The sequence below is a fragment of the Podarcis tiliguerta genome (genome assembly GCF_965153285.1).
Source record: "Podarcis tiliguerta genome assembly, chromosome: 2".
Lineage (NCBI taxonomy): Eukaryota > Metazoa > Chordata > Lepidosauria > Squamata > Lacertidae > Podarcis > Podarcis tiliguerta.
The window spans coordinates 1846043-1870739 of record NC_139535.1 but is presented as its reverse complement, the minus strand read 5'-3'; the positions used below and the strand labels follow the sequence as shown (position 1 = coordinate 1870739).

General features: G+C 47.3%; 4 protein-coding genes and 1 long non-coding RNA gene across 11 annotated transcripts in view; all 5 read left to right on the top strand.

Annotated features, from left to right (window-relative positions):
- The window catches only part of LOC310671180, a 108575-nt gene extending 91004 nt beyond the window's left edge, over window positions 1-17571 (top strand). Inside the window, exon 2 of the long non-coding RNA XR_014507868.1 lies at window positions 17317-17571. This is a non-coding gene — a long non-coding RNA (uncharacterized lncRNA). The remainder of the gene's footprint in view (window positions 1-17316) is intronic.
- On the top strand, window positions 133-6142 carry LOC310670471 (uncharacterized protein). Of its 6 annotated transcripts, XM_083425881.1 has the most exons (4): window positions 133-364; window positions 1563-1616; window positions 3379-3456; window positions 4360-6142. In XM_083425881.1, exon 4 carries the CDS (start codon window positions 4517-4519, stop codon window positions 6125-6127), a length of 1611 nt encoding a protein of 536 aa, XP_083282007.1. In that variant the 5' UTR covers window positions 133-364; window positions 1563-1616; window positions 3379-3456; window positions 4360-4516; the 3' UTR covers window positions 6128-6142. The 6 variants fall into 6 exon arrangements, with proteins under 6 accessions (XP_083282007.1, XP_083282008.1, XP_083282005.1 ...); XM_083425882.1 differs by lacking the exon at window positions 1563-1616 and having other exon boundaries at window positions 133-324; XM_083425879.1 differs by lacking the exon at window positions 1563-1616.
- LOC310670662 (uncharacterized protein) lies at window positions 8139-12046 on the top strand. Its single transcript, XM_083426308.1, has 3 exons — window positions 8139-8186; window positions 9421-9498; window positions 10356-12046. The coding sequence occupies exon 3, from the start codon at window positions 10513-10515 to the stop codon at window positions 11785-11787; it is 1275 nt and encodes a 424-aa protein (XP_083282434.1). The 5' UTR covers window positions 8139-8186; window positions 9421-9498; window positions 10356-10512; the 3' UTR covers window positions 11788-12046.
- Window positions 17572-18208: 637 nt separating the features above from the next.
- Window positions 18209-24462, top strand: LOC310670358 (uncharacterized protein; the record flags this gene model as incomplete). Of its 2 annotated transcripts, none has more annotated exons than XM_083425583.1 (5): window positions 18209-18297; window positions 20782-20959; window positions 21156-21282; window positions 22093-22176; window positions 22888-24462. In XM_083425583.1, the coding sequence occupies exons 2-5, from the start codon at window positions 20885-20887 to the stop codon at window positions 24417-24419; spliced, it is 1818 nt and encodes a 605-aa protein (XP_083281709.1). In that variant the 5' UTR covers window positions 18209-18297; window positions 20782-20884. The 2 variants fall into 2 exon arrangements, with proteins under 2 accessions (XP_083281709.1, XP_083281710.1); XM_083425584.1 differs by having other exon boundaries at window positions 22096-22176; window positions 22888-24419.
- The window catches only part of LOC310670357 (uncharacterized protein), a 31619-nt gene continuing 26979 nt past the window's right edge, over window positions 20058-24697 (top strand). The window contains exon 1 of the mRNA XM_083425578.1: window positions 20058-20162. The gene's annotated coding sequence lies outside the window, so the exon portion shown is untranslated. The remainder of the gene's footprint in view (window positions 20163-24697) is intronic.

The window sequence follows — 24697 nt, the reverse complement described above, 5'->3', positions numbered from 1 at the left end:
CAGCCCCACTCACCTCACAGAGTGTTTGTTGTGGGGGAGGAAGGGAAAGGAGAGTGTTAGCCGCTTTGAGACTCCTTAAAGGTAGTGAAAGGCGGGATATCAAATCCAAACTCTTCTTCTTCTTCTTCTGGCTGCGCGCATGTGGCGAGGCGCGCCTCTTTTGGCTGGAGAGAAGGAGAGTGCATGGAATGGGTTACGGAAGCGAGAGAGCCGAGATGCCTAGAGAGGCCTGGGAAGAGACCCCTCCCTCCCCCACTTCCGTCTCTTACCTCCTCCTCCTCCCCCCCCCCCCGCTCGTCTTGGGAGGCTCCTCCGGATGGAGAGGTCGGTGCGCTGGAGGGAGATTCTGCGCGCAGGGCGAGGGGTGAGCCGGGCAAGGGGGTCTCTGGGCGCAGGAGAGACTAGGGACGGAGGGGGCAGGGGAACCTGGGGAGGGAGGGAAGCATCCCTGGGGGAGGAAAGCATTGCCAGGGGGGGCAGAGAGAGAAAGAGACGCTGCCCATCGGAAGGGAGGTCTCCCACCTGGGCGCTGGCGGGGGAATCTCCGGAGAGGCTGCCTGGGCTTTTCCCTCCTGCCCAGAAATCTGCCTTGGGGAGAGGGGTCCCCGAAAATGGGAGGCAGTCCAATTCCCCACCCTCCCCTCCTTGCAAAAGCTGGACTCTCCTTCCCCCACCCCCAGGCCAGCTGCTGCTGGGGGCTTCAGAAGGTAGAGCAGCGTTAACACCAAGCCAGGTCGTTGGTCCAGCTGGAGAGAATAGGAAAGCGCAGGAAGCTCTTGAGAGGAAGGAGAGAGGGCTGTCCAGAGCGGGTCTTTGCTTCTGGAATCCTCTTCCACGAAAGGACAGAAACTCGTTTGCCTCTCCTTGGATTTCAGTTTTAAGTGTCAATTCCACTGCATGGTTAATTGACAGTGATAATGTAGTGCACTATTTAAAAAAAATGACTGGAGGTGCTATGAAAATTCTTTCAGGATTTGTATATACAGTGGTACCTTGGGTTACAGACGCTTCAGGTTACAGACGCTGCCAACCCAGAAATAGCACCTCGGGTTAAGAACTTTGCTTCAGGATGAGAACAGAAATCGTGCGGTGGCTGTGGGAGGCCCCATTAGCTAAAGTGGTACTGAAGGAAGGTGAGGACAGGTGACCCCACCTAGGCCCGAAGTCACACACCCCTCAGTAATCACCCCAGGCCTCAAAACTGTGCAAAATTCCTTTTGTCTTCTAAAAATCCACAGCTACAGCTTTTCTGTGGATTCTCACAAGATGCCGGTACATAGGCAAAATGTTATTCTTTTATCAGCACGAGAAGGCTTCAAAAGCTAATGAATAGACTTTGTCAGAGCAGGCCTGAGAACTGACTTTTATCTCATTCAGTTGCAACATCTTTGGAAATGCTGAACCGTTCTCATTCCCCATTTCCTGGGAAGGGTGCAAAGAGTCCACAGGTTAAGAACAGTTTCAGGTTAAGAACAGACCTCCAGAAAGAATTAAGTTCCTAACATGAGGTACCACTGTAATTTACAAATGGACAGCCTTTCTATAACTTTTTTCTTGTTTAGGCAATGTCAGAGGGATTTACAAGCTGAGACACAATCCATCGGCACCCAAAGACAGTAAATTCATGCACCTTCCCAGTCTGGGGTGTTTCAAGGGCAAAAGGCACATTATCATGATAGACAATGCCTGTGACTGGAGGCTTTCCACACAGACATGTGCAGATGCAGACCAGTTATTGCCATTATTACTGGCGAGGTGTTTGAGATTCCCATATCTACAAACACTGTGTGAGAGAGAAAGGGAGTGGGTGGGATCATTTTTTTATAGCAATGCTGTAATTTTGTCTGTAACATTTGATGAACTGATATTGTGGTGGGAATTCCAAAACAACTAAGCAGGAAGAAAAGGACAAAGGGACATCACCCCCTAAAAAGGGCCTTTCCTGGGACCCTTCGGCTGGCGAAAACCAAGGCCCCCCGAGAGAGCCGAGATGCCTAGAGAGGCCTGGGAAGAGACCCCCCCTCCCCCACTTCCGTCTCTTACCTCCTTCTTCCTCCTCCCCGCTAGTCTCGGGAGGCTCCTCCGGATGGAGAGGTCGGTGCGCCCGAGAGAGATTCTGCGCGCAGGGCGAGGGGTGAGCCGGGCAAGGGGGTCTCTGGGCGCAGGAGAGACTAGGGACGGAGGGGGCAGGGGAACTTGGGGGAGGGGGGCTGAGGGAGGAAGGAAAGCCCCGTCCAGCATTGGCAGGGGGGGCAGAGACAGAAAGAGACGCTGCCCATCGGAAGGGAGGGCGCTGGCGTGGCGCTGGCGGGGGAATCTCCGGAGAGGCTGCCTTGGCTTTTCCCTCCTGCCCAGAAATCTGCCTTGGGGAGAGGGGTCCCTGAAATTGGGAGGGGGTCCAATTCCCCACCCTCCCCTCCTTCCCGGAAGCTGGACTCTCCTTCCCCCCCCCCCCCAGGCCAGCTGCTACTGCTACCAGTAGCAGTACCAGTAGCTGCTACCAGAAGCGGGACTCTGCCGCTGCTGCGTTACACCAAGGCGGCCCTTGGTCCAGTTGGAGAGGAAAGCGCAGGAAGTTCTTGAGCGGAAGGAGGGAGGGCTGTCCAGAGCGGATCTTTGCTTCTGGTATCCTCTTCCATGAAGGGCCAGAAAAAACCCGTCGGCCTCTCCCAGGGTTTCATTTCTAAGCCTTAGTTCCACTGCATGTTTAATTGAGGGTGATATTGTGGTCCGCTACTCAAAAAAATATGGCTGGAGGTGCTATGGAAATTCTTTCAGGATTTGTATATAATAGACATATGGACAGCCTTCCTGTATCTTTCTATATGTCAAAGGGAGTTACAAGCTGAGACACAATCCATCAGCACCCAAAGACAGTAAATGTGTACAGCTTCACAGTCTGGGGTGCTTAAAAGGACAAAGGGTCCATTATTAGGATAGACAATGCTTGTGACTGGAGGCTTTACACACAGACAGGTGCAGATGTAGATCAATTATTGCCATTATTACTGGCGAGGTGTTTGAGATTCCCATATCTACAAACACTGTGTGAGAGAGAGAGGGAGTGGGTGGGATCATTTTTTATAGCAATGCTGTAATTTTGTCTGTAACATTTGATGAACTGATATTGTGGTGCGAATTCCAAAACAACTATGCAAAACCCACAAAGAAACACACAGGTTAATAGTGGCATGAGCTTTCCTGGCCCGCAATCCGCAGCATTCTCCTGCTGTCCACAAAGGTTTAGGCCATTATAGGTTTATTCGTCTCCAATGGGCCACCAGGAACTTTGTTTTGCTTCAAAAGATAAATGTTCCTGAAGACTTTGACAGTCACATATGACATAAACGGCACGTCTCTTTTATTTGTTCCACACAGGAGAGACTCTGATTCACAAGTCTAAGCACATCTTGCTAGAAAAAGAAAAACACAGAAATGTGAAGGGGTAATTGAGAGGTAAGCCCTTTGAGTATGCAGTGAGACATTTCACTACGTTTGTTGTTGTTGTTTAGTCTTTTAGTCGTGTCCGACTCTTTGTCACCCCATGGACCAGAGCACGCCAGGCAATCCTGTCTTCCACTGCCTCCTGCAGTTTGGTCAGGCTCACTGTGTTAAAACATATCAAAAGCCCTGTTGGATCGAGAAGATGACCCACTTTTGGCTTGTCTTCTGCAATTTCACCCATGTTTCTGTGGAGAGACATTGCCTCCAGTCCGCCCTTCCCTGCCCATTGCTAGGCAGGTTGTAGGCAGAGATGCCTTTTTCTTTTTCTCTTACCTTTACGCAGAGATAACTAAGTCCCTCTCCATTCCACCAAATTCCCAGTATTAACCACTATATCAATTCTCATGTCCATGGGACACTATATCAATTCTCATGTCAGGAACATTTATCTTTTGAAGCAAAACAAAGAGAACGGGAAGATTGCTACTGAAATTCAGGGGTTCCTGTAGTCCATTATTACGATTGATTGAATTTGTTAGTCCCTTTAGTTTACCAGAGCAACCCAAAGAGACTTGCAACCAAACATTTTAGTGATTAGGACAAAATTGTCATTGGGAATTCTGAACCGGAGAAATAAATAGCAGGATTATGGAGAGAGAGAAGCTCCCTTTCCGGTGAGGAACCTCTGCATTTAAATTGGCAATTCAAGAGAACCAGTGTATCTAAGATCATGCTGCATTATTAACGATACTTGATCATGATTAAAAGTTGATGATGCATTACTATTCTCTGACATTATTTCATTTCCTAAAAAATAGGAACATAGAAAAAGGAAGAGTGTAGGAGATGTTAAATTAAGAGAAGGTACCAAAGGCACTTGATGTGTGTTATATTCCTTTGTCCTCTTCTTTACAGGATTTCCTTTTCCCCTACTCGGAAGCAAGCGATAGAAAGGACAGTCAGAGCAATCTGTACTTTCATTAGGAATCACAAATAAACCATTTCAATATATGGAATAAACAACGTGATTCAGTCAGTGAACACACTTAGTTCACATCAATGAACTGAAACAATGGAGATACCACTTAAAGGTATGGATTGTGGCAAGGACATCTGTGGGAGTGGAACTCCTACAAAGCATCAAGGAACTCACACAGGGGAAAAACCATTTAAATGCATGGAGTGTGGAACATGCTTCCGTCATAGACAATCGCTAAGAAGGCATCAATATACTCATACAGGGGAGAAACCATATAAATGTTTTGAGTGTGGAAAATGCTTCACACAGAGCGGAAACCTCTATATACATATGCGAACTCACACGGGGGAGAAACCATTTAAATGTATGGAGTGTGGAAAGAGCTTCCTTTTGAGTAATCAACTTAATGCACATCATCAAACTCACACGGGAGAGAAACCATTCAGATGTCTGGAGTGCGGAAAGAGCTTCTCTCAGAGTGGACAGCTTAAAAGACATCAGCGAAGTCACACAGGGGAAAAACCATTTAAATGCATAGAGTGTGGGAAGTGCTTCATCGATAGTGGAACACTTAGAAAACATCAACGAACTCACACAGGGCAGAAACCATTTAAATGCATGGAGTGTGGAAAGAGCTTCACAAAGAGTGGGATGCTTAGAAGACATAAGCAAACTCACACAGGGCAGAAACCATTTGAATGCATGGAGTGTGGAACACGCTTCCGTCATAGAGAATCACTAATAATGCATCAATGTACTCATACAGGGGAAAAACCATATAAATGTTTTGAGCGTGGAAAGAGCTTCCGTTTGAGTAATCACCTTAATGCACATCATCAAACTCACACTGGAGAGATACCATTCAGATGTATGGAGTGCGGAAAGAGCTTCTCTCGGAGTGGACAGCTTAAAAAACATCAGCAAACTCACACAGGGGAAAAACCATTTAAATGCATAGAGTGTGGAAAGAGCTTCAGTCAGAGTGGAAACCTTAGAAAACATCAACGAACTCACACAGGGGAGGAACCATTTAAATGCATAGAGTGTGGAAAGAGCTTCCCAGAGAGTGGAATCCTTAAAAAGCATCAACAAACTCACACAGGGGAAAAACCATTTAAATGCATGGAGTGTGGAAAGAGCTTCAGTCAGCGTGGATACCTTAAATACCATCAACGAACTCACACAGGGGAAAAACCATTTAAATGCATAGAGTGTGGAAAGAGCTTCAGTCAGAGTGGATACCTTAAATACCATCAACGAATTCACACAGGGGAAAAACCATTTAAATGCATAGAGTGTGGAAAGAGCTTCTCTTTGAGTGGACACCTTAAAAACCATCAACAAACTCACACAGGTCAGAAACCATTTAAATGCATGGATTGTGGGAGAAGCTTCAGTAGAAGTGGAACGCTTAGAAGACATCAACGAATTCACACAGGGCAGAAACCATTTGAATGCATGGAGTGTGGAAAATGCTTCCGGCATACACATTCGCTAAGAATGCATCAATTTTCTCATACAGGAGAGAAACCATATAAATGCATGGAGTGTGGAAAATGCTTTGGTCAGAGTTCGAGCCTTAATGCACATCTACAAACTCACACAAGGGAGAAACCTTTTAAATGCATGGATTGTGGGGAAAGCTTCACTAGAAGTGGAACGCTTAGAAGACATCAGCAAACTCACAGGGGAAAAACAATTTAAATGTATGTTTCGTTGCAGAATCACTGCTTGATTGCAAAACCCTAAAAGTGGTTACAAGTAAAATGAAATTAAAAGATCGAGGAAAAGTCACCAGCATGCAGTCCAATCCTTTTCTGAGAACAGCAGTGTCAATGCCTATGATTTCAGAATCACAGCTGAACAATCCCCAAGAAATGAAAATGGAAGTTGACGACAGGACAAGAAAAATGGATTCTTTGCACCCTAATGGTTGCCAAGAGGCTGATAACTGATGAACTAACTGGAAGAATAAAAACGTGACAACACGATAGAAGATGCAGCACATGAACGGATTCCCTATAGACGCAGACTCTGTTTGGACATATATATTGATATTTGGAATGAATTCATACTAAATGTAGTGGGATATTCGTAGCCATGTATGCATTCGGATAGTAACATCACTTATATCTATATAGTAATGAATAGAAATGATATTTAAGTAAAGTCAATAAAAAAAGAAGAATGTGTGTGGGGCAGAAAATAGGCAAAGGTGCAGCGTGATACATTCAGTAATTTTGCTGTACTTTCCCCCTAAAACATTATATTTGGTTTGCATTTTGCACCAGGTATGAAGTGTTGGTTAGCTTAGTATTTTAAGAACAGCAATACATATAACAGCCCTAATAAAGGAACAAAGAAGAGACAGAAAGACTGAAACCACCTTCTTATGTGCACAAAGTAATCTTGAAACCCTTATATAGTGTTATTATAACTAAATAACAACACCACATCATTCTTGGCTATGTGGAAGGAGAAGTGGTCAGATAAGACATTATCTCTGGTGGTAGCAGGAATAAAGGAGGTGTTTGAGGGACGTGGGTGGCGCTGTGGGTTAAACCACAGAGCCTTGGACTTGCTGAACAGAAGGTCAGCGGTTCGAATCCCCGCGACAGGGTTGGCTCCCATTGCTCGGTCCCTGCTCCTGCCAACCTACCAGTTTGAAAGCATGTCAAAGTGCAAGTAGATAAATAGGTACCGCTCTAGCGGGAAGGTAAACATTTCAGTGTGCTGCTCTGGTTTGCCAGAAGCGGCTTAGTCATGCTGGCCACATGACCCGGAAGCTGTACTCCCTCAGCCAATAAAGCGAAATGAGTGTCACAACCCCCGAGTCGGTCACTACTGGACCTAATGGTCAGGGGTCCCTTTACCTTAGTGGGAGAACCAGGAAAGACCAGGTGTGTGACAGGAGTGTGCAAAATGCTTCACAGGTTCTTAAGAAAACTTGGCCGATTGGGAAAACCTATCCTAGAGAACTCAGTGGGAATTACTTCTGAGTCAAGTCTTTAGGATTGCACAAGAAAACATCGTATAAATGGGGGGGGGGGGCACAGCACGAGACTCGGGGGCCACAGAGGCAAAGTGAGAAGTGAAGAAAGAAAAGCAGAGAAGTGCCCGTGCTTTGCAGTGGATTTATAAATAAAAACTATAAATAAAAAAAGGTCTATGTAAAAGCAAACGTGTAAATAGCTATCTTTCTATGGGGGGGGGCCACAGGAAGGAAAGAAGCTCGGAAGGCGGCCATTGTCGGGAAAACGCTGAGGGACACTGGGCTCCATGACCCTGGTGGCGCGTCCTTTCCCACTCCATTCCTAGGACTCTGCTTTCAGGGAGCAACCTCCTGCCTCTCCCCCCTCCCCTGGGTCAATGAACTCGCTTCCTAGAGAGGCAGGAAGTGACGGAGAAGGGCGGGAGGGGGTCAGTTGGACAGCCTGCCCCCTCTTCAAATTGCAGTAAAGGGAATCGGAAAGGTGAACAAGGGAGGCCAAATTAAGATGCTGCCTGTGGGAAGGTGGTGGTGAGAGCGAGGAGGGGGAAGAAAAGGACAAAGGGACATCACCCCCTAAAAAGGGCCTTTCCTGGGACCCTTCGGCTGGCGAAAACCAAGGCCCCCCCGAGAGGCCTAGAGAGGCCTGGGAAGAGACCCCCCCTCCCCCACTTCCGTCTCTTACCTCCTCCCCCCCTCCCCGCTCGTCTTGGGAGGCTCCTCCGGATGGAGAGGTCGGTGCGCTGGAGGGAGATTCTGCGCGCAGGGCGAGGGGTGAGCCGGGCCAAGGGGGTCTCAGGCGCAGGAGAGACTAGGGACGAAGGGGGCAGGGGAACTTGGGGGGGAGGGAAGCATCCCTGGGGGAGGAAAGCCCCGTCCAGCATTGGCAGGGGGGGCAGAGAGAGAAAGAGACGCTGCCCATCGGAAGGGAAGTCTCCCACCTGGGCGCTGGCGGGGGAATCTCCGGAGACGCTGCCTTGGCTTTCCCCTCCTGCCCAGAAATCTGCCTTGGGGAGAGGGGTCCCTGAAAATGGGAGGGGGTCCAATTCCCCACCCTCCCCTCCTTCCCGGAAGCTGGACTTCTCCTCCCCCCCCCCCAGGCCAGCTGCTACTGCTACCAGTAGCAGTACCAGTAGCTGCTACCAGAAGCGGGACTCTGCCGCTGCTGCGTTACACCAAGGCGGCCCTTGGTCCAGCTGGAGAGGAAAGCGCAGGAAGTTCTTGAGAGGAAGGAGGGAGGGCTGTCCAGAGCGGATCTTTGCTTCTGGTATCCTCTTCCACGAAGGGCCAGAAAAAACCCGTCGGCCTCTCCCAGGGTTTCATTTCTAAGCCTTAGTTCCACTGCATGTTTAATTGAGGGTGATATTGTGGTCCGCTACTCAAAAAAATATGGCTGGAGGTGCTATGGAAATTCTTTCAGGATTTGTATATAATAGACATATGGACAGCCTTCCTGTATCTTTCTATATGTCAAAGGGAGTTACAAGCTGAGACACAATCCATCAGCACCCAAAGACAGTAAATGTGTACAGCTTCACAGTCTGGGGTGCTTAAAAGGACAAAGGGTCCATTATTAGGATAGACAATGCTTGTGACTGGAGGCTTTACACACAGACAGGTGCAGATGTAGATCAATTATTGCCATTATTACTGGCGAGGTGTTTGAGATTCCCATATCTAGAAACACTGTGTGAGAGAGAGAGGGAGTGGGTGGGATCATTTTTTATAGCAATGCTGAAATTTTGTCTTTAACATTTGATGAACTGATATTGTGGTGCGAATTCCAAAACAACTATGCAAAACCCACAAAGAAACACACAGGTTAATAGTGGCGTGAGCTTTCCTGGCCCGCAATCCGCAGCATTCTCCTACTGTCCACAAAGGTTTATTCATCTCCAATGGGCCACCAGGAACTTTGTTGTTTTTGCTTCAAAAGATAAATGTTCCTGAAGACTTTGACAGTCACATATGACATAAACGGCACGTCTCTTTTATTTGTTCCACACAGGAGAGACTCTGATTCACAAGTCTAAGCACATCTTGCTAGAAAAAGAAAAACACAGAAATGTGAAGGGGAAATTGAGAGGTAAGCCCTTTGAGTATGCAGTGAGACATTTCACTACATTTGTTGTTGTTGTTTAGTCTTTTAGTCGTGTCCGACTCTTTGTCACCTCATGGACCAGAGCACGCCAGGCAATCCTGTCTTCCACTGCCTCCTGCAGTTTGGTCAGGCTCACTATGTTAAAACATATCAAAAGCCCTGTTGGATCGAGAAGATGACCCACTTTTGGCTTGTCTTCTGCAATTTCACCCATGTTTCTGTGGAGAGACATTGCCTCCAGTCTGCCCTTCCCTGCCCATTGCTAGGCAGGTTGTAGGCAGAGATACCTTTTTCTTTTTCTCTTACCTTTACGCAGAGATAACTAAGTCCCTCTCCATTCCACCAAATTCCCAGTATTAACCACTATATCAATTCTCATGTCCATGGGATTTAAGAGAACGGGAAGATTGCTACTGAAATTCAGGGGTTCCTGTAGTCCATTATTACGATTGATTGAATTTGTTAGTCCCTTTAGTTTACCAGAGCAACCCAAAGAGACTTGCAACCAAACATTTTAGTGATTAGGACAAAATTGTCATTGGGAATTCTGAACCGGAGAAATAAATAGCAGGATTATGGAGAGAGAGAAGCTCCCTTTCCGGTGAGGAACCTCTGTATTTAAATTGGCAATTCAAGAGAACCACTGTATCTAAGATCATGCTGCATTATTAACGATACTTGATCATGATTAAAAGTTGATGATGCATTACTATTCTCTGACATTATTTCATTTCCTAAAAAATAGGAACACAGAAGAAGGAAGAGTGTAGGAGATGTTAAATTAAGAGAAGGTACCAAAGGCACTTGATGTGTGTTATATTCCTTTGTCCTCTTCTTTACAGGATTTCCTTTTCCCCTACTCGGAAGCAAGCGATAGAAAGGACAGTCAGAGCAATCTGTACTTTCATTAGGAATCATGAATAAACCATTTCAATATATGGAATAAACAATGTGATTCAGTCAGTGAACACACTTAGTTCACATCAATGAACTGAAACAATGGAGATACCACTTAAAGGTATGGATTGTGGCAAGGACATCTGTGGGAGTGGAACTCCTACAAAGCATCAAGGAACTCACACAGGGGAAAAACCATTTAAATGCATGGAGTGTGGAACATGCTTCCGTCATAGACAATCGCTAAGAAGGCATCAAGATACTCATACAGGGGAGAAACCATATAAATGTTTTGAGTGTGGAAAATGCTTCACACAGAGTGGAAACCTCTGTATACATATGCGAACTCACACAGGGGAGAAACCATTTAAATGTATGGAGTGTGGAAAGAGCTTCCTTATGAGTAATCACCTTAATGCACATCATCAAACTCACACGGGTGAGAAACCATTCAGATGCATGGAGTGTGGAAAGAGCTTCTCTCGGAGTGGACATCTTAAAACACATCAGCGAACTCACACAGGGGAAAAACCATTTAAATGCATAGAGTGTGGAAAGAGCTTCAGTCAGAGTGGAATCCTTAAATACCATCAACGAACTCACACAGGGGAAAAACCATTTAAATGCATAGAGTGTGGAAAGAGCTTCAGTGAGAGTGGAACACTTAGAAAACATCAACGAACTCACACAGGGGAAAAACCATTTCAATGCATAGAGTGTGGAAAGAGCTTCAGTCAGAGTGGAATCCTTAAATACCATCAACGAACTCACACAGGGGGAAAACCATTTAAATGCATAGAGTGTGGAAAGAGCTTCAGTGAGAGTGGAACACTTAGAAAACATCAACGAACTCACACAGGGGAAAAACCATTTCAATGCATAGAGTGTGGAAAGAGCTTCAGTCAGAGTGGAAACCTTAAATACCATCAGCGAACTCACACAGGGGGAAAACCATTTAAATGCATAGAGTGTGGAAAGAGCTTCAGTGAGAGTGGAACACTTAGAAAACATCAATGGACTCACACAGGGGAAAAACCATTTAAATGCATAGAGTGTGGAAAGAGCTTCACTCAGAGTGGACACCTTAAAAACCATCAACGAACTCACACAGGGCAGAAACCATTTAAATGCATAGAGTGTGGAAAGAGCTTCACAAAGAGTGGGACGCTTAGAAGACATAATCAAATTCACACAGGGGAAAAAACATTTAAATGCATGGAGTGTGGAAAATGCTTCGGTCAGAGTTCGAACCTTAATGCACATCTACAAATTCACACAAGGGAGAAACCTTTTAAATGCATGGATTGTGGGGAAAGCTTCACTAGAAGTGGAACGCTTAGAAGACATCAGCAAACTCACAGGGGAAAAACAATTTAAATGTATGTTTGGTTGCAGAATAAATCCAGGCACATCTGGAGGATGTGGACCATTTGGACTGCATTTCTTTCAGTTGAATGTCAGGCCCTGCCATCAGACTGAGACCGCCTTATTGGCACTGGTTGGTTATCTCTGGCAGGCGAGGGACAACGGTAAAAGCTGTTTCCTGGTTCTGCTGGATCTCTCAGTTTCTTTCAATGCCATTGACCACGGTATCCGGTTACCGATTTGTGATAAAAATATATACCTTACCCAATTACCCAAGAATAAAGCTCTACTGGTCAGGTTGGCAACCGTTGAACCACGAGTATTATTTACAAACTCCTCCAGTCATCGTGTGCACAGAGTCCCCACACCTCTCACCTCTCGGCTTGATCTCTCAGAAGTCAAGATAGAGTGATCTGAATTAACCCAGAAAGCGCCACCTCATTTCCCCAATGCCACCTCTGCTTTGTGAAATACATTCCCAATAAAATGACATTGTAAATATTAACATATCCTCATGGGCGGTCTAGGAGGGTTGGGAGTTAGGGGCAGGGTTATGCAGTGGTTCCACTCCTTCCTCCTGGGCCGTGCGCAGAAAGTGGTGTTGGGGGTTGAGCGTTTCAGAGCTTTGCATGCTCTGTTCACAGCCCACCTCTTTCTCTCCAGGACGTCCTTCAGGCTCTGAATTCTTCCTTGGCCGCTTTGGGAATTTCATCCATGTCCCATGAGCCAGCCAGCTGGGGTTGGGGGGCTCTCCTGGCTGTGGGCAGCTGGGTGGGACTCTATTTATCCGCCTTTGCAAAATAAAGCCAGGATTATTTGCAAATAAATGCTTTTGCAAATAAAGGCCAGGAATGTCTTCACTGACTGGCAGCAGCAACCTGGGATTTCATAACAAGGGTTTCTCCCAGATGCTGGGGGGGGGGGCAGCCTGGGACCTTTTTCTTGGATGCAAGGCAGATAGAATAACATAATTATATTTAGTTAGTTTATGTATTTCATAAATTCAATCACTGCTTGATTGCAAAACCCTAAAAGTGGTTAAAAGTAAAAGGAAACTAAAAGATCGAGGAAAAGTCACCAGCATGCAGTCCAATCCTTTTCTGAGAACAGCAGTGTCAATGCCTATGATTTCAGAATCACAGCTGAACAATCCCCAAGAAATGAAAACGGAAGTTGACAACAGGACAAGAAAAATGGATTCTTTGCACCCTAATGGTTGCCAAGAGGCTGATACTGATGAACTAACTGGAAGAATAAAAACATGACAACACGAAAGACAATGCAACACATGAACGGATTCCCTATAGACGCAGACTCTGTTTGGACATATATATTGATATTTGTAATGAATTCATACTAAATGTAGTGGGATATTCGTAGCCATGTATGCATTAGGATAGTAACATCACTTATATCTATATAGTAATGAATAGAAATGAAATTTAAGTAAAGTAAATAACAACACCGTGTCATTCTTGGCTACATGGAGGGCGAAGTGTTCAGCTAATACATTATCTCTGGTGGCAGCAGGAATAAAGGGGGTGTTTAGTGGGACGCGGTTGGCGTTAGTGGTGTTTAGTGGGATGTGGGTGGCGCTGTGGGTTAAACCGATCATAAGGGCTTGCCGATCATAAGGACGGCAGTTCGAATCCCGACGACAGGGTGAGCTCTCATTGCTTGGTCCCTGCTCCTGCTGACTTAGCAGTTTGAAAGCACGTCAAAGTGCAAGTAGATAAATAGGTACTGCTCTGGCGGGAAGCTAAACGGCGTTTCCGTGCGCTGCTCTGGTTCGCCAGAAGCGGCTTAGTCATGCTGGCCACATGACCCGGAAGCTGTACGCCAGCTCCCTCGGCCAATAAAGCGAGATGAGCACCGCAACCCTAGAGTCGGCCACGACTGGACCTAATGGTCAGGGGTCCCTTTACCTTTACCTTAGTGGGAGAACCAGGAAAGACCAGGTGTGTGACAGGAGTGTGCAAAATGCTTCACAGGTTCTTAAGAACTTGGCCAATTGGGAAAACCTATCCTAGAGAACTCAGTGGGAATTACTTCTGAGTCAAGTCTTTAGGATTGCACAAGAAAACATTGTGTAAAGGGGGGGCACAGCACGAGACTCGGGGGCCACAGAGGCTGCATGTGGGAAGGTGGTGGTGAGAGCGAGGAGGGGGAAGAAAAGGACAAAGGGACATCACCCCCCCAAAAAGGGCCTTTCCTGGGACCCTTCGGCTGGCGCATACCAGAAGCGGCTTAGTCATGCTGGCCACATGACCTGGAAAAACCGTCTGCAGACAAACGCCGGCTCCCTCGGCCAATAAAGCGAGATGAGCGCGGCAACCCCAGAGTCGGCCACGACTGGACCTAATGGTCAGGGATCCCTTTACCTTTAGTGGGACAACAAGGAAAGACGCAGCTCCTCTCTGCATGTTTTGCAGGACATGGGAAGGTGGCACAGGGGACTGTGGGAGCATCTTGAATCGAGCAGGCATGTGACAAGTGTGTGCAAAATGCTTCACAGTAAGCTCATTGCTAATTTTCCCCAAAATGACACCCATGGGGAGAAACCATACGGGGGTGTACAATGTGGGGAAAGGTTCTGTCCGGCTCCTCAAGTCAGAGCGCTAAAGCAGCTTTTCCCAATAGGTAGTTTGCCCACTCCAGGGAACCTTCCCCCCCCCCCAGGGGGTCCGCAGCACCATTCACACAACAGAAACTATGGAAGAGCCAGGGAAAATTTCATATGTGTGGCTCCATGGCAACCTTTAGGATTGAACAGGATTTTTACTCAGAAGTCAGGCCCACCCAATTCAATGGAGTAGATCAGCGTTTCTAAAGAGGGGGGGGGGCATATGGATATTCCAAGGGGGTTACAGGGGAACATGATATTCCTATGGGGGGCCAGGGCATGAGACTCGGGGGCCACATAGGGAAGTGAGAAGCGAAGAAAAGAAAGCAAATAAGTGCTCGTGCTTTGCAGTGGATTTCTAAATAAAAGCTACAAATAAAACATGGTCTGTTCACAAGGTAAATATTTAAATAGCTACCTTTCTCGGTCAATGAACTCCTAGAGAGGCAGGAAGTGACGGAGCAGGGGGGGGGTAGAGGCAATGTTGGAGGGGGTGGGGTCTCCATGCACACCCCCGGAAGAGAAGGAGGCCTGCAAAGGAGGAGGGAAAAGGTGCAACTTTTCGGATGGGGGTGATTTGGGATGCAGGGAGCAGAATTTGCTTTTCCTGCCCCTGAATCTACAAACAGGGGAGGGGGAAAGGTGAGGGGGGGGAGCAAGGAAGGGTTCCCCCCTTTCCCTCTGGGAATCAGGAGAGGCGATCTGCAATCGGCTGCAAAGGGGGGGGGGTCCTCTTCCTCAAACAAGGTTTGCATTACACGATGAACCCCAGAACCCTGAACTGCCGCCCCCTGGCTGAGTCGGGATCATGAAAGGATAGGAGCCAACTCATAGGGGGCCGACGGGTCTTCTCCCCTCCCCATAAGATATTTGGAAGAGCTGCCCCTACTATTTTATTCAAGCTGGCATCCCTGTATAGGAGGGGGGGGAGATATTGGGGGGTGGGAGGGAGTCTGCTTCGGTGCAGGGGAAGCAGCTGGAGAACAGAGTCGCCTCTGGAGTGGGAGAGAGGGGGGAGATTTCGAATTGGGTGGGGGGTGAGAGGTGGACAGTGTCAAGGGAAAATCGGCCTCCGGAGCTTCCTGAGTAAGAAAGAGGCTGATGGGAGAAGGAAGGGGGAGCCCCCCCCCCCCAGCTCCCCTTTCAGAAATCCTAGTCTGGCCGGCTGAGGTTGCTTTGGCACAAATGAAAGAGCCCTGTTGGTTTCCCATGTTTGGGGGGGGGGGTTGCTGTGCTGCTTTTGTGCCCCAAAACTGGAGGGAAGAGGCATTTTCCATTTCCTGAAGCATGAAAAAGCACCTCGTCAGTTTCCCTCCTGCTTGGCAAGGGAAATGGGCCCATGGATGGCAGGATTTGAAAGTGATCAAGGTCTCAGGAGCCCTTTAAAAAAGCTCCAATGGAAAGATTGGAGGAATTAAAGAAATGCCCCCTCTCCAGCTGGACTTGGAGGAAAGAGAAGGGGAGGGATGAGTTTTTGATGCCCTTGTTTCCAAGAAGAGGTTTCTCCAGATATCCTCTTGGGACTTTGTTGGAAAGGAGAATCAAAGCCCCCAGGGGTGGGAGATCTGGCCTGTCTTGCAGGATTGGCCCAGCGCAGAGGTGCTGAGGGACTTTCTCTGCCGGTGCTGCCAGCCTCCCTCCTGCCTGGCCTCGTCCCCATCCGGGTTGCCAGGAGGGCCTTTATAATACTGTGGGTGTTCTACAGTGGGAAAAATTGTGGAAAGAAGATATGAAATTCACTATGTGTTATATATTGAAAGAAAATTACCTCAAAATTCAACATTGATGGTATTTAACACCTGAAAGAATAGCAAAAATGAATAAAAATTGTAGCAATGTCTGCTGGCGATGCAACACTGGAAAAAGTACTATGATACCGTATTTTTCGTCCCATAGGACGCACCTAGTTTTTTTTTGGGGGGGGAAATAAAGGAAAAAATTTTTTCCTTTATTTCCCCCCCAAAACCAGGTCGGGGAAACCGAACCAGGTCGAGGAACAGCGGGATGGCGGCGCTGCACCTCCCTACTGTCCCCCGAGCTTGTGGGGCTGGCCGATGTTTGCCCGGCGCGCTCTGATTCAGGGCGTTCCTTGCGCCGGGCGGCAGGCTGCTATCCGCAGCGTGGGGAGCCCTGCGGGGAAGTCCCACCCTGCAGTTCGGGTGCTGGGCTTCCACCAGGGAGACCCTGTCTCTCATCCCCATGCTCAGGACGGATGCCCTGTGCCAAGCTTGGACCCCCAGGATTGGCCCTCTGGGTCAATGAGCTCCGCTTTGTTACGGTAAAATCTGGGTGCAAGGCTGCTCCTTCCTCCTGTAGCAGGAACCCCCCCCCCCCATCATTCAGTTTGTACAGACTTCACACACACTCACACACTACATACGCTACACTTCTGTTATAAATTCATAGAAAATCAACCATACATCAGATTTGCACTGTTCCACTTTTATTTTACTCCATGAAGGAAGGACTACAAAAGGGGGAAGGTTTGATACAGGCCACCATAATCCCTTGAGCATAGCAGCACATCCACAGGAGCCCTGCCCCGTTGCTATGCCAACCCTGGTGGTCTCAGACAGAAGACCATCAACCCTGCATACACCAGTGGATTCAACACGGACTATAACAAAAGAACAGTGATTGGATTTCCCCTCAGGGGGCAGGAAACTGCCGACTACCTTTTGCCTTCAGAAAATGACTCATGAGGGGGGGAAAGAGGGGAACCAGCCAGGTGACAGGACACTGCCCAGTTGCTATGCCAACCCTGATGGTCTCAGACAGAAGGCCATCCACAACACAACAGACTGCATACAGGAGTGGATTCAACACAGACTATAACAAAAGAACAGTGATTGGATTTCCCCTCAGGGGGCAGGAAACTGCAAGCTCCCCTTTGTCACCTGGAAAGTACTCATGGGGAGGGGAGAAAGGAGGAACCAGCCAGGTGACAGGACACTCAGGTTACCACCACAACTCCTCCCTCAACCCCTCCTTTCTGTAATGTATGCATCATGTTTCTGGGGGTGGGCTTGACCTAGAGGAGGGGAATTTCAAAAGTCTTTATAAGGTCTTGCTCACCATTGTTCTGGGTCTTTCCTCTCTCCTGCGAGTGAGGGGAACACCCTGCTGCAACAGTACAATAAAGGCCAAGCCTACAGGCTGCTGATTTGCTCCAATTTACTCTGGTTGGTGTCTTTACTTTTTGTCCAAGGGAGCCCTTGGATTTTTCCGGTAACACTCCTGGGCCGTGTCCCGAAAGTGCTGTTGGGGGAGCCTCAAGGTTGCGTCCTCTCCCCCATGCTTTTTAACATCTACATGAAGCCGCTGGGAGAGATCACCAAGGGGTTTGGGCTGGGTGTTCATCAGTATGCGGATGATACCCAGCTCTACCTCCCTTTCAGATTGGAACCAATCTGTGACCTTCTGCATTCAAAGCAAATGCTCTACCACTGAGTTGTGCCCCACACACTATAACAAAGCCTGACTTTCTCCATCAGCTCCCTCTTTTTTTACAAAAGGTACACATTGTAGTGACACTGGACCAGCCTTTAGGGTTGTCTTAACTTACTGCTCTAAACCCTTTCCCAGGGGGAGGCTTTTTAGAAATGCGGTGTGTGTGAGTGTGAGTGATCTTTTGCTGCCGCTGCCTGGAATTGAACCCATGAATTTCTCACTAAATAAGCGGGAATATAGAGCTTGCAGGCTGGGAAGGGCATTTCTGTTTTCATGAAGCGGGAGGCGGATCTCCTGCCCCTCCCCCTCCCTCTGGGTCAAGGAGCTCCGCTTCCTAGAGAGGCAGGAAATTTGTTTTCCTTTTTTGCGGGGGGGGGGGGAGAGGCTATGGGAGGAATCTCCATCTTCATTCCCGGGAGAGAAGCGGACTTGGAGAAGAGGAGAAAGAGGTGCCGCATTTTGGGGGGTTATTTGGGGAGGGGGGGGTGGAAGAAGGATTTGCTTTGCCTCTCCCTGAATCTACAAAGAGGGCGACTGGGAAAGGAGGCGGGAGGATTGCGGGGGGGGGGGGGTGCAAAGAAAGCAGGGAGGGGCCTCGCTCTTTCCTATGGGAATCATGGATGCATGCCATCTTGTTGCAAAGTGTGGTTCTCCTCCCCCAACAGGGTTTGCATTGCAAGACCCTTTTCGAAGCGCAGCGAAGGCACTTGAGAGGATCCACAAAAGGCCCCCCCCCCACAGTGCAACTTAATTACAAAGGGATTTGCAGCCCCACCCTGTGCATGTTGACGCAGCAGTCCGTCCTTCTCCGTTCAAAGGGGGGGGGGCAGCCCCATTCCGCGTAGTGATGCTCCTCTCTGCTTAACACCCTCCATCTCCCTTCTCACTGCTGCCCCCCCCTCGCTCCCCCCCAGGCTCTGTCTCCTGCGTCAGGGAGTCGAGGGGGGGGGGGCTGAGCTCCTCCAGGACTCTGATCTGCCCCCCTCCAATATCTGCTGCTGAAGCCCCTGCCTCAGTGGGGCGGAGATCGGGAGGGCAAGCAGGGGAGAGGAAGTCTGCTTTGGTGCAGTGGAAGCAGCTGGAGATTTCGGGGCGGGGGGGGGTGAGAAGGGGACAGTGTCAGGGGAAATCGGCCTCCGGAGCTTCCTGAGCAAGAAAGAAGCTGATGTGAGAAGGAAGCAAAAAGAAACCAGAATTTACTTCTTGGGAAGGGGGCGGACCCCCAGCTAGTCTTGGGGAATGAAACTGATCACCCCTCGCAGATTTTGATGCTCCTTCTTTCCAAAAAGAGGCTTCTCCAGATATCCTCTTGGGACTTTGTGGGAAACGAGAATCAAAGCCCCCAGGGTGGGAGATCTGGCCTGCCTTGCAGGATTGGCCCAGCGCAGAGGTGCTGAGGGACTTTCTCTGCCGGTGCTGCCAGCCTCGCTCCTGCCTGGCCTCGTCCCCATCCGGGTTGCCACAGGGCCTTTATAATACTGTAGGTGATCTAAAACCCACCACCTGGGCAATGCTCACACCAGAACCCTGCAAGGTGGGCCAGGATGACAGCCTGTTTCGTGTTTGGAACAGGGGTGGAGACCATTATCCAGTCTGAGGGCCATATTCGCTCCTGAGCAGCCTTCCAGGGGCCACTTTCCATTGATGGGCGGGACAGAGGACAGAGTTGGTGGGGCTATGGGGCTGACTCTGAGCTTTGTCCAGGAGCTGCCTGCCTTCCAGGGATTTTTGCCAGTCCCACAAATAAACCTCAGGAGGCAGCTGGGAAGTGATGGAAAGAAGGTGTGGCGCTGGGGAAGTTCCTGAGGGCCAGAGAGAGAAAGAGAGAGAGGTGACTTGAGGGCCAATTCAGCCCCTGGGTCTGAGGTTCCCCACCCTGCAGTTCGGGTGCTGGGCTTCCACCAGGGAGACCCTGTCTCCCATCCCCATGCTCAGGAGGGATGCCCTGTGCCCAGTTTGGACCCCCTGAATATTTCTCCTCCTGTCCTTCCTCCCAGTGTAGGGAAGATTAAAGGGGGGGGGCACACACAGACACAGGTTCCTAAGAGGAAGGACTAGGGGGCCATGAGCCACTGAACTTCCTATCTCTGTCCCCTAAACTACAATCCATGTTAGCGCATAGAGTGCTCTAAATATTTCCATCTGCTCCGCTTCTGCATCCTGGTGCCCCCCAGGTGTTGGTGTTCCTCTGAGTGCAAATTCTGCCCATAATTTAGGAGTTTTCCTTATTTTCTTTATTCTAAATGTATCAAAGGGTCAGAAACTGGTTTCCTTGGTGGCTGTTTGGAGGAAAGGAAAAGCGAGGTCTGCAGAGGTACTGATCAAGCCAAGCTTTCTGCGAAGCTTCATTAAGAGTTTGGGATTTGATCCTAGAACTTTCCAAACCGAAGCTGAATGTCCCCTAAAGACTGAGGCAGCTTCTATTATTATAAAGTGCCTGTAGAAAGGAGTACATCCTTCCAGTTCTCTGACTTTGTAATTAGAATTTATGAGCATTAGTTTATTAATGTTGGTACAGTGGTACCTTGGGTTAAGAACTTAATTCGTTCTGGAGGTCCGTTCTTAACCTGAAACTTCTTAACCTGAGGTACAAATTTAGCTAATGGGGCCTCCCGCTGCTGCCGCGCCATCGCCGTGCAATATCTGTTCTCATCCTGAAGCAAAGTTCTTAACCCAAATTACTATTTCTGGGTTAGCGGAGTCTGTAACCTGAAGCATCTGTAACCTGAGGTACCACAGTATTTGTAATTTATAAAAGGTATGCTATCTGTGTAAATGTCTCCCACCCTAATTAAATTTGCCTTTCTTTGAACAGCCCTGAGACCTCCGGGTTTAGGGTGGCATATAAATTCAATCAATTTATTATTATTATTATTATTATTATTATTATTATTATTATTATTATTATCATTTCTGCATTGTTCTCCTTAAAGAGCTGCTCCCTGCATTGAAGTGCATCGTGGCAACAGCTGAGAGCGTCCCAGAAGTGGCCCAGTTTACGCCTCCTCCTCCTCCATCCTTTCCACTGGCAACGCAATGGCCTCCGAGACCCCCTCTGAACGGCCTCTTCTCAGAGGTGGAGTGGAAAGAGGAGCCAGGCAGCTTCCTCAGGTAGGGAAAGAGCAACGGGAGCAGGGAGGAGGGAAGAGGCACAGATGGGACCACCCACCCTCCCTCTGTGTTGAGTGGGGTTGATGGGGATCTAACAGAAGCTCTGTTTTCTTCTTCCTCCTCCTCCTCTTCTTCTTCTTCTTCTTCTTCTTCTCCTCTTCTTCTTCTTCTTCTCCTCCTCCTCTTCTTCTTCCAGGCCCTCTTGACCTTTGAGGAGGTGGCTGTGGTTTTCACGGAGGAGGAGTGGGCTCTGCTGGATCCTGGCCAAAGAGCTCTGCACAAGGAAGTCATGGAGGAGAATTATGAGATGGTGGCCTCTCTAGGTAAGGGCAGATTTGTATCCCTCTTGGCTGCTAAACATTGAAAGAGTAAATCTCCTATTTGAGCCATTTATTCATTCCGTGTCTTCTTCTTTGGCAAATCCTCGTAGACGAATAAGATTGTCTTCCATGAACACAGTCTTGACGGTGTGTCCATAAGTGACTGTGGAGTCCAATTCTGGATCCATACATCCTTCCACAGTGGGGACATGGGTTTCTGGGCGGGAGTTAATCACAGTGAGGGTTTGCCAAACGTGCTTTCCTCTTAGCTTGTTTCTCCTTTTCGTCTTGAGCTTGTGTTTCTTCAAAGTCCATTACGCCTTGGTAAAGGCTTTTCTCCAATTGGAGCACTCGCACGCCAGTGTTTCCCAATTTTCTGTGCTTCTACTTCATGTATTTAGATTTGCCTTCAGAGCATTTTGAAACCTCTTTTGTTGTCCATCGATATTTCCCTTTCCATTCTTAAGTTGGGAATAGAGTAATTGCTTTGGCTGACGATAATCAGGCATCCGAACAACATGACCAGTCCAACGAAGTTGATGTTGAAGATTGTAGTTTATAGCAACTCTGTACTTTTGTCAGTAGGTAACTTTTCGTAAGCTGAAATTGTGGTATGAATTTCCCCCTAAAACCTATGTAAAATCTACAGGGAGACTGACTGGTGGCATGAGGTTTGCTGGTCAGTGTCATTTATCAACTTTTAATGGGCCACCAGATACTTTGTTGTCTTTGTTTCACAAGATTAATATTTTTGAATATTTTTACAGTCACATATGACATAAACAGCTCTTCTGATTTCCTTATTCCACATAGCAGAGACTCTGATACTCAAGTCTGAGCTCATCTCCTCGCTTGGAACAGAAAAATACAGGGATGTTGTCCTGGACCAATTCAGAGGTACATACTTCCACTTTTCTGTGAGGCTGTACCTTTGTATGTCTCCTTTCAGTGTGTACAAATATAACAAGAGCCCTTTTGGATCAGAACGAGGGCCCATCTTTTCCAGCATCCTGGTGCAGGTTTAGGTGATGTGAACAGCTGGTTGGAATGTATCAGCAAGATATTACAGATCAAGGAGGAAAGAAAAAACAGTATAGCATTTTCACAGGAGGGGGAAGATGGAGAAAGGTGTCCCTCCAGATTTGGCTGCACTACAACTCCCATCATCACTGGTCATTGGCCATCTTTGCTTGGGCTGATGGTACTTAGAGTCCAACCACATCTGGAGGGCCATACATGCCTCACCTCAGCACAGAAGTTTTGTCTTGGTGTTCAGTGGGAGTTAAAGGTTCAGGTAGGTAGCCATGTTGGTCTGACGCAGACGAAATATATATTAAAAATTTTTTAAAAATTGTCCAGTAGCACCTTAGAGACCAACTAAGTTGGTTCTTGGTATGGGAGTTGAATACTAGATACAAGAATATAGGATACTAAGGGTTCTTGAGACTATTTTCAGGTGTCCCCCCCTTTCCTAAAAATGTGGTACGTAGGAGAGGGAGGGATGCTGGAGGCGTTAAAAGAAGGAAAAGTGCTGATTGGTCTTGTTGCGTGTTAAGTTCTCTTGCTCGAATACCTAACAATATTTTCTTATCCCCCACTTTAAACCAGGTGATGAAGAAGGCAATCAGAATTTTGAGGGGCCATCTGTAAAGTGCTTAAGTGTGAGTGAACACCTTAGCACACATCTACAAACTAATACAGGAAAGAAACGTTTTAAATGCATGGAGTGCGGAAAGAGCTTCAGTAAAAATGGAAACCTTACTGTACATAAACAAATTCACACAGGGAACAAACCATTTAGATGTATGGAGTGTGGAAAGAGCTTCAGCCTGTGTTCACACCTTACTATACATCTACGAACTCACACAGGGGAGAAACCTTTTAAATGTATGGAGTGCGGAAAGAGCTTCAGTGACGGTGGAAAACTTACTGTACATCAACGAACTCACACCGGGGAGAAACCCTTTAATTGTATGGAGTGCGGAAAGAGCTTTAGTGCAAGTGGAACTCTTAGAAGACATCAGCGGATTCACACTGGGGAGAAACCATTTAAATGTATAGAGTGTGGACAGAGCTTCAGTCAGAGTGGAATCCTTTCTAGACATCAACAAACTCACACGGGTGAGAAACCATATAACTGTATGGTTTGTGGAAAGTGCTTCAGTGCAAGTGGAAGCCTTACTCTACATCAACGAACTCATACAGGAGAGAAACCATATAAATGTTTGGAGTGTGGAAAGAGCTTCATTTCTAGTGGGAGACTCACTGTGCACCAACAAAGTCACACTGGGGAGAAACCATTTAAATGTATTTGTGGGAAGGGTTTCAGTCAGAGAGGAGCTCTTGCAGTACATCAACGAACTCATACAGGTGAGAAACCATTTAGGTGTATGGAGTGTGGAAAGAACTTCAGACTGTCTTCACACCTTACTACACATCACCGAACTCACACAGGGGAGAAACCTTTTAAGTGTATGGAGTGCGGGAAGAGCTACAGTGACAGTGGAACTCTTAGAATACATCAACGGATTCACACTGGGGAGAAACCCTTTAAATGTTTAGAGTGTGGACAGAGCTTCAGTCACAATGGAACACTTACTAAACATCAACGAACTCACACGGGTGAGAAACCATATAAGTGTATGGTTTGTGGAAAGAGCTTCAGTCAGGGGGGAGATCTTGCAAACCATGTACGAACTCACACTGGTGAGTTACCATTTAAATGTATGAGGTGTGGGAAGCGCTTCAGTCGTAGTGGAAATCTTAGAATACATCAACGAACTCACTCAGGGGAGAAACCATTTAGATGTATGGAGTGTGGAAAGAGATTCAGTTGTAGTGGAAATCTTAGAATTCATCAACGAACTCACACAGGGGAGAAACCATTTAAATGTAAGGAGTGTGGAAAGAGCTTCAGACGATGTTCACAAATTACTATACATTGGAGAACTCACACAGGGGAGAAACCGTATGTGTGTACGGATTGTGGGAGGTGCTTCAGTGAGAATGGATCTCTTAGAAGACATCAACAAACTCATACAGGGGAGAAAACATTTAAATGTATGGATTGTGGGAAGTGCTTCAATGGGAATGGAAGTCTTAGAAGACATCAAAGATCTCACAGAGAAGCAACTGTTTAAATGGAATGGAGTGTGGAAAATATTTAAATTATAATGGCCTTTTTTTTAAAAAAAAAATTTTTATTAATTTATAACAAAAACAAATCATACATTATTTTCACATCCAAATTTTCACAAAGTCTTTCTTTTCTGGACTTCCTTCAGCTTTTCCGTAAATCTTTCGTAGTCATTATTGGTTTACGCATTTCTTATATTTGTATTGTCATTATTTAAACCTTTCTTTTCTCTATTCCCTTTAAACAATACCTCTCGCGTTTCACAGTGCTTTTTTAAATCCC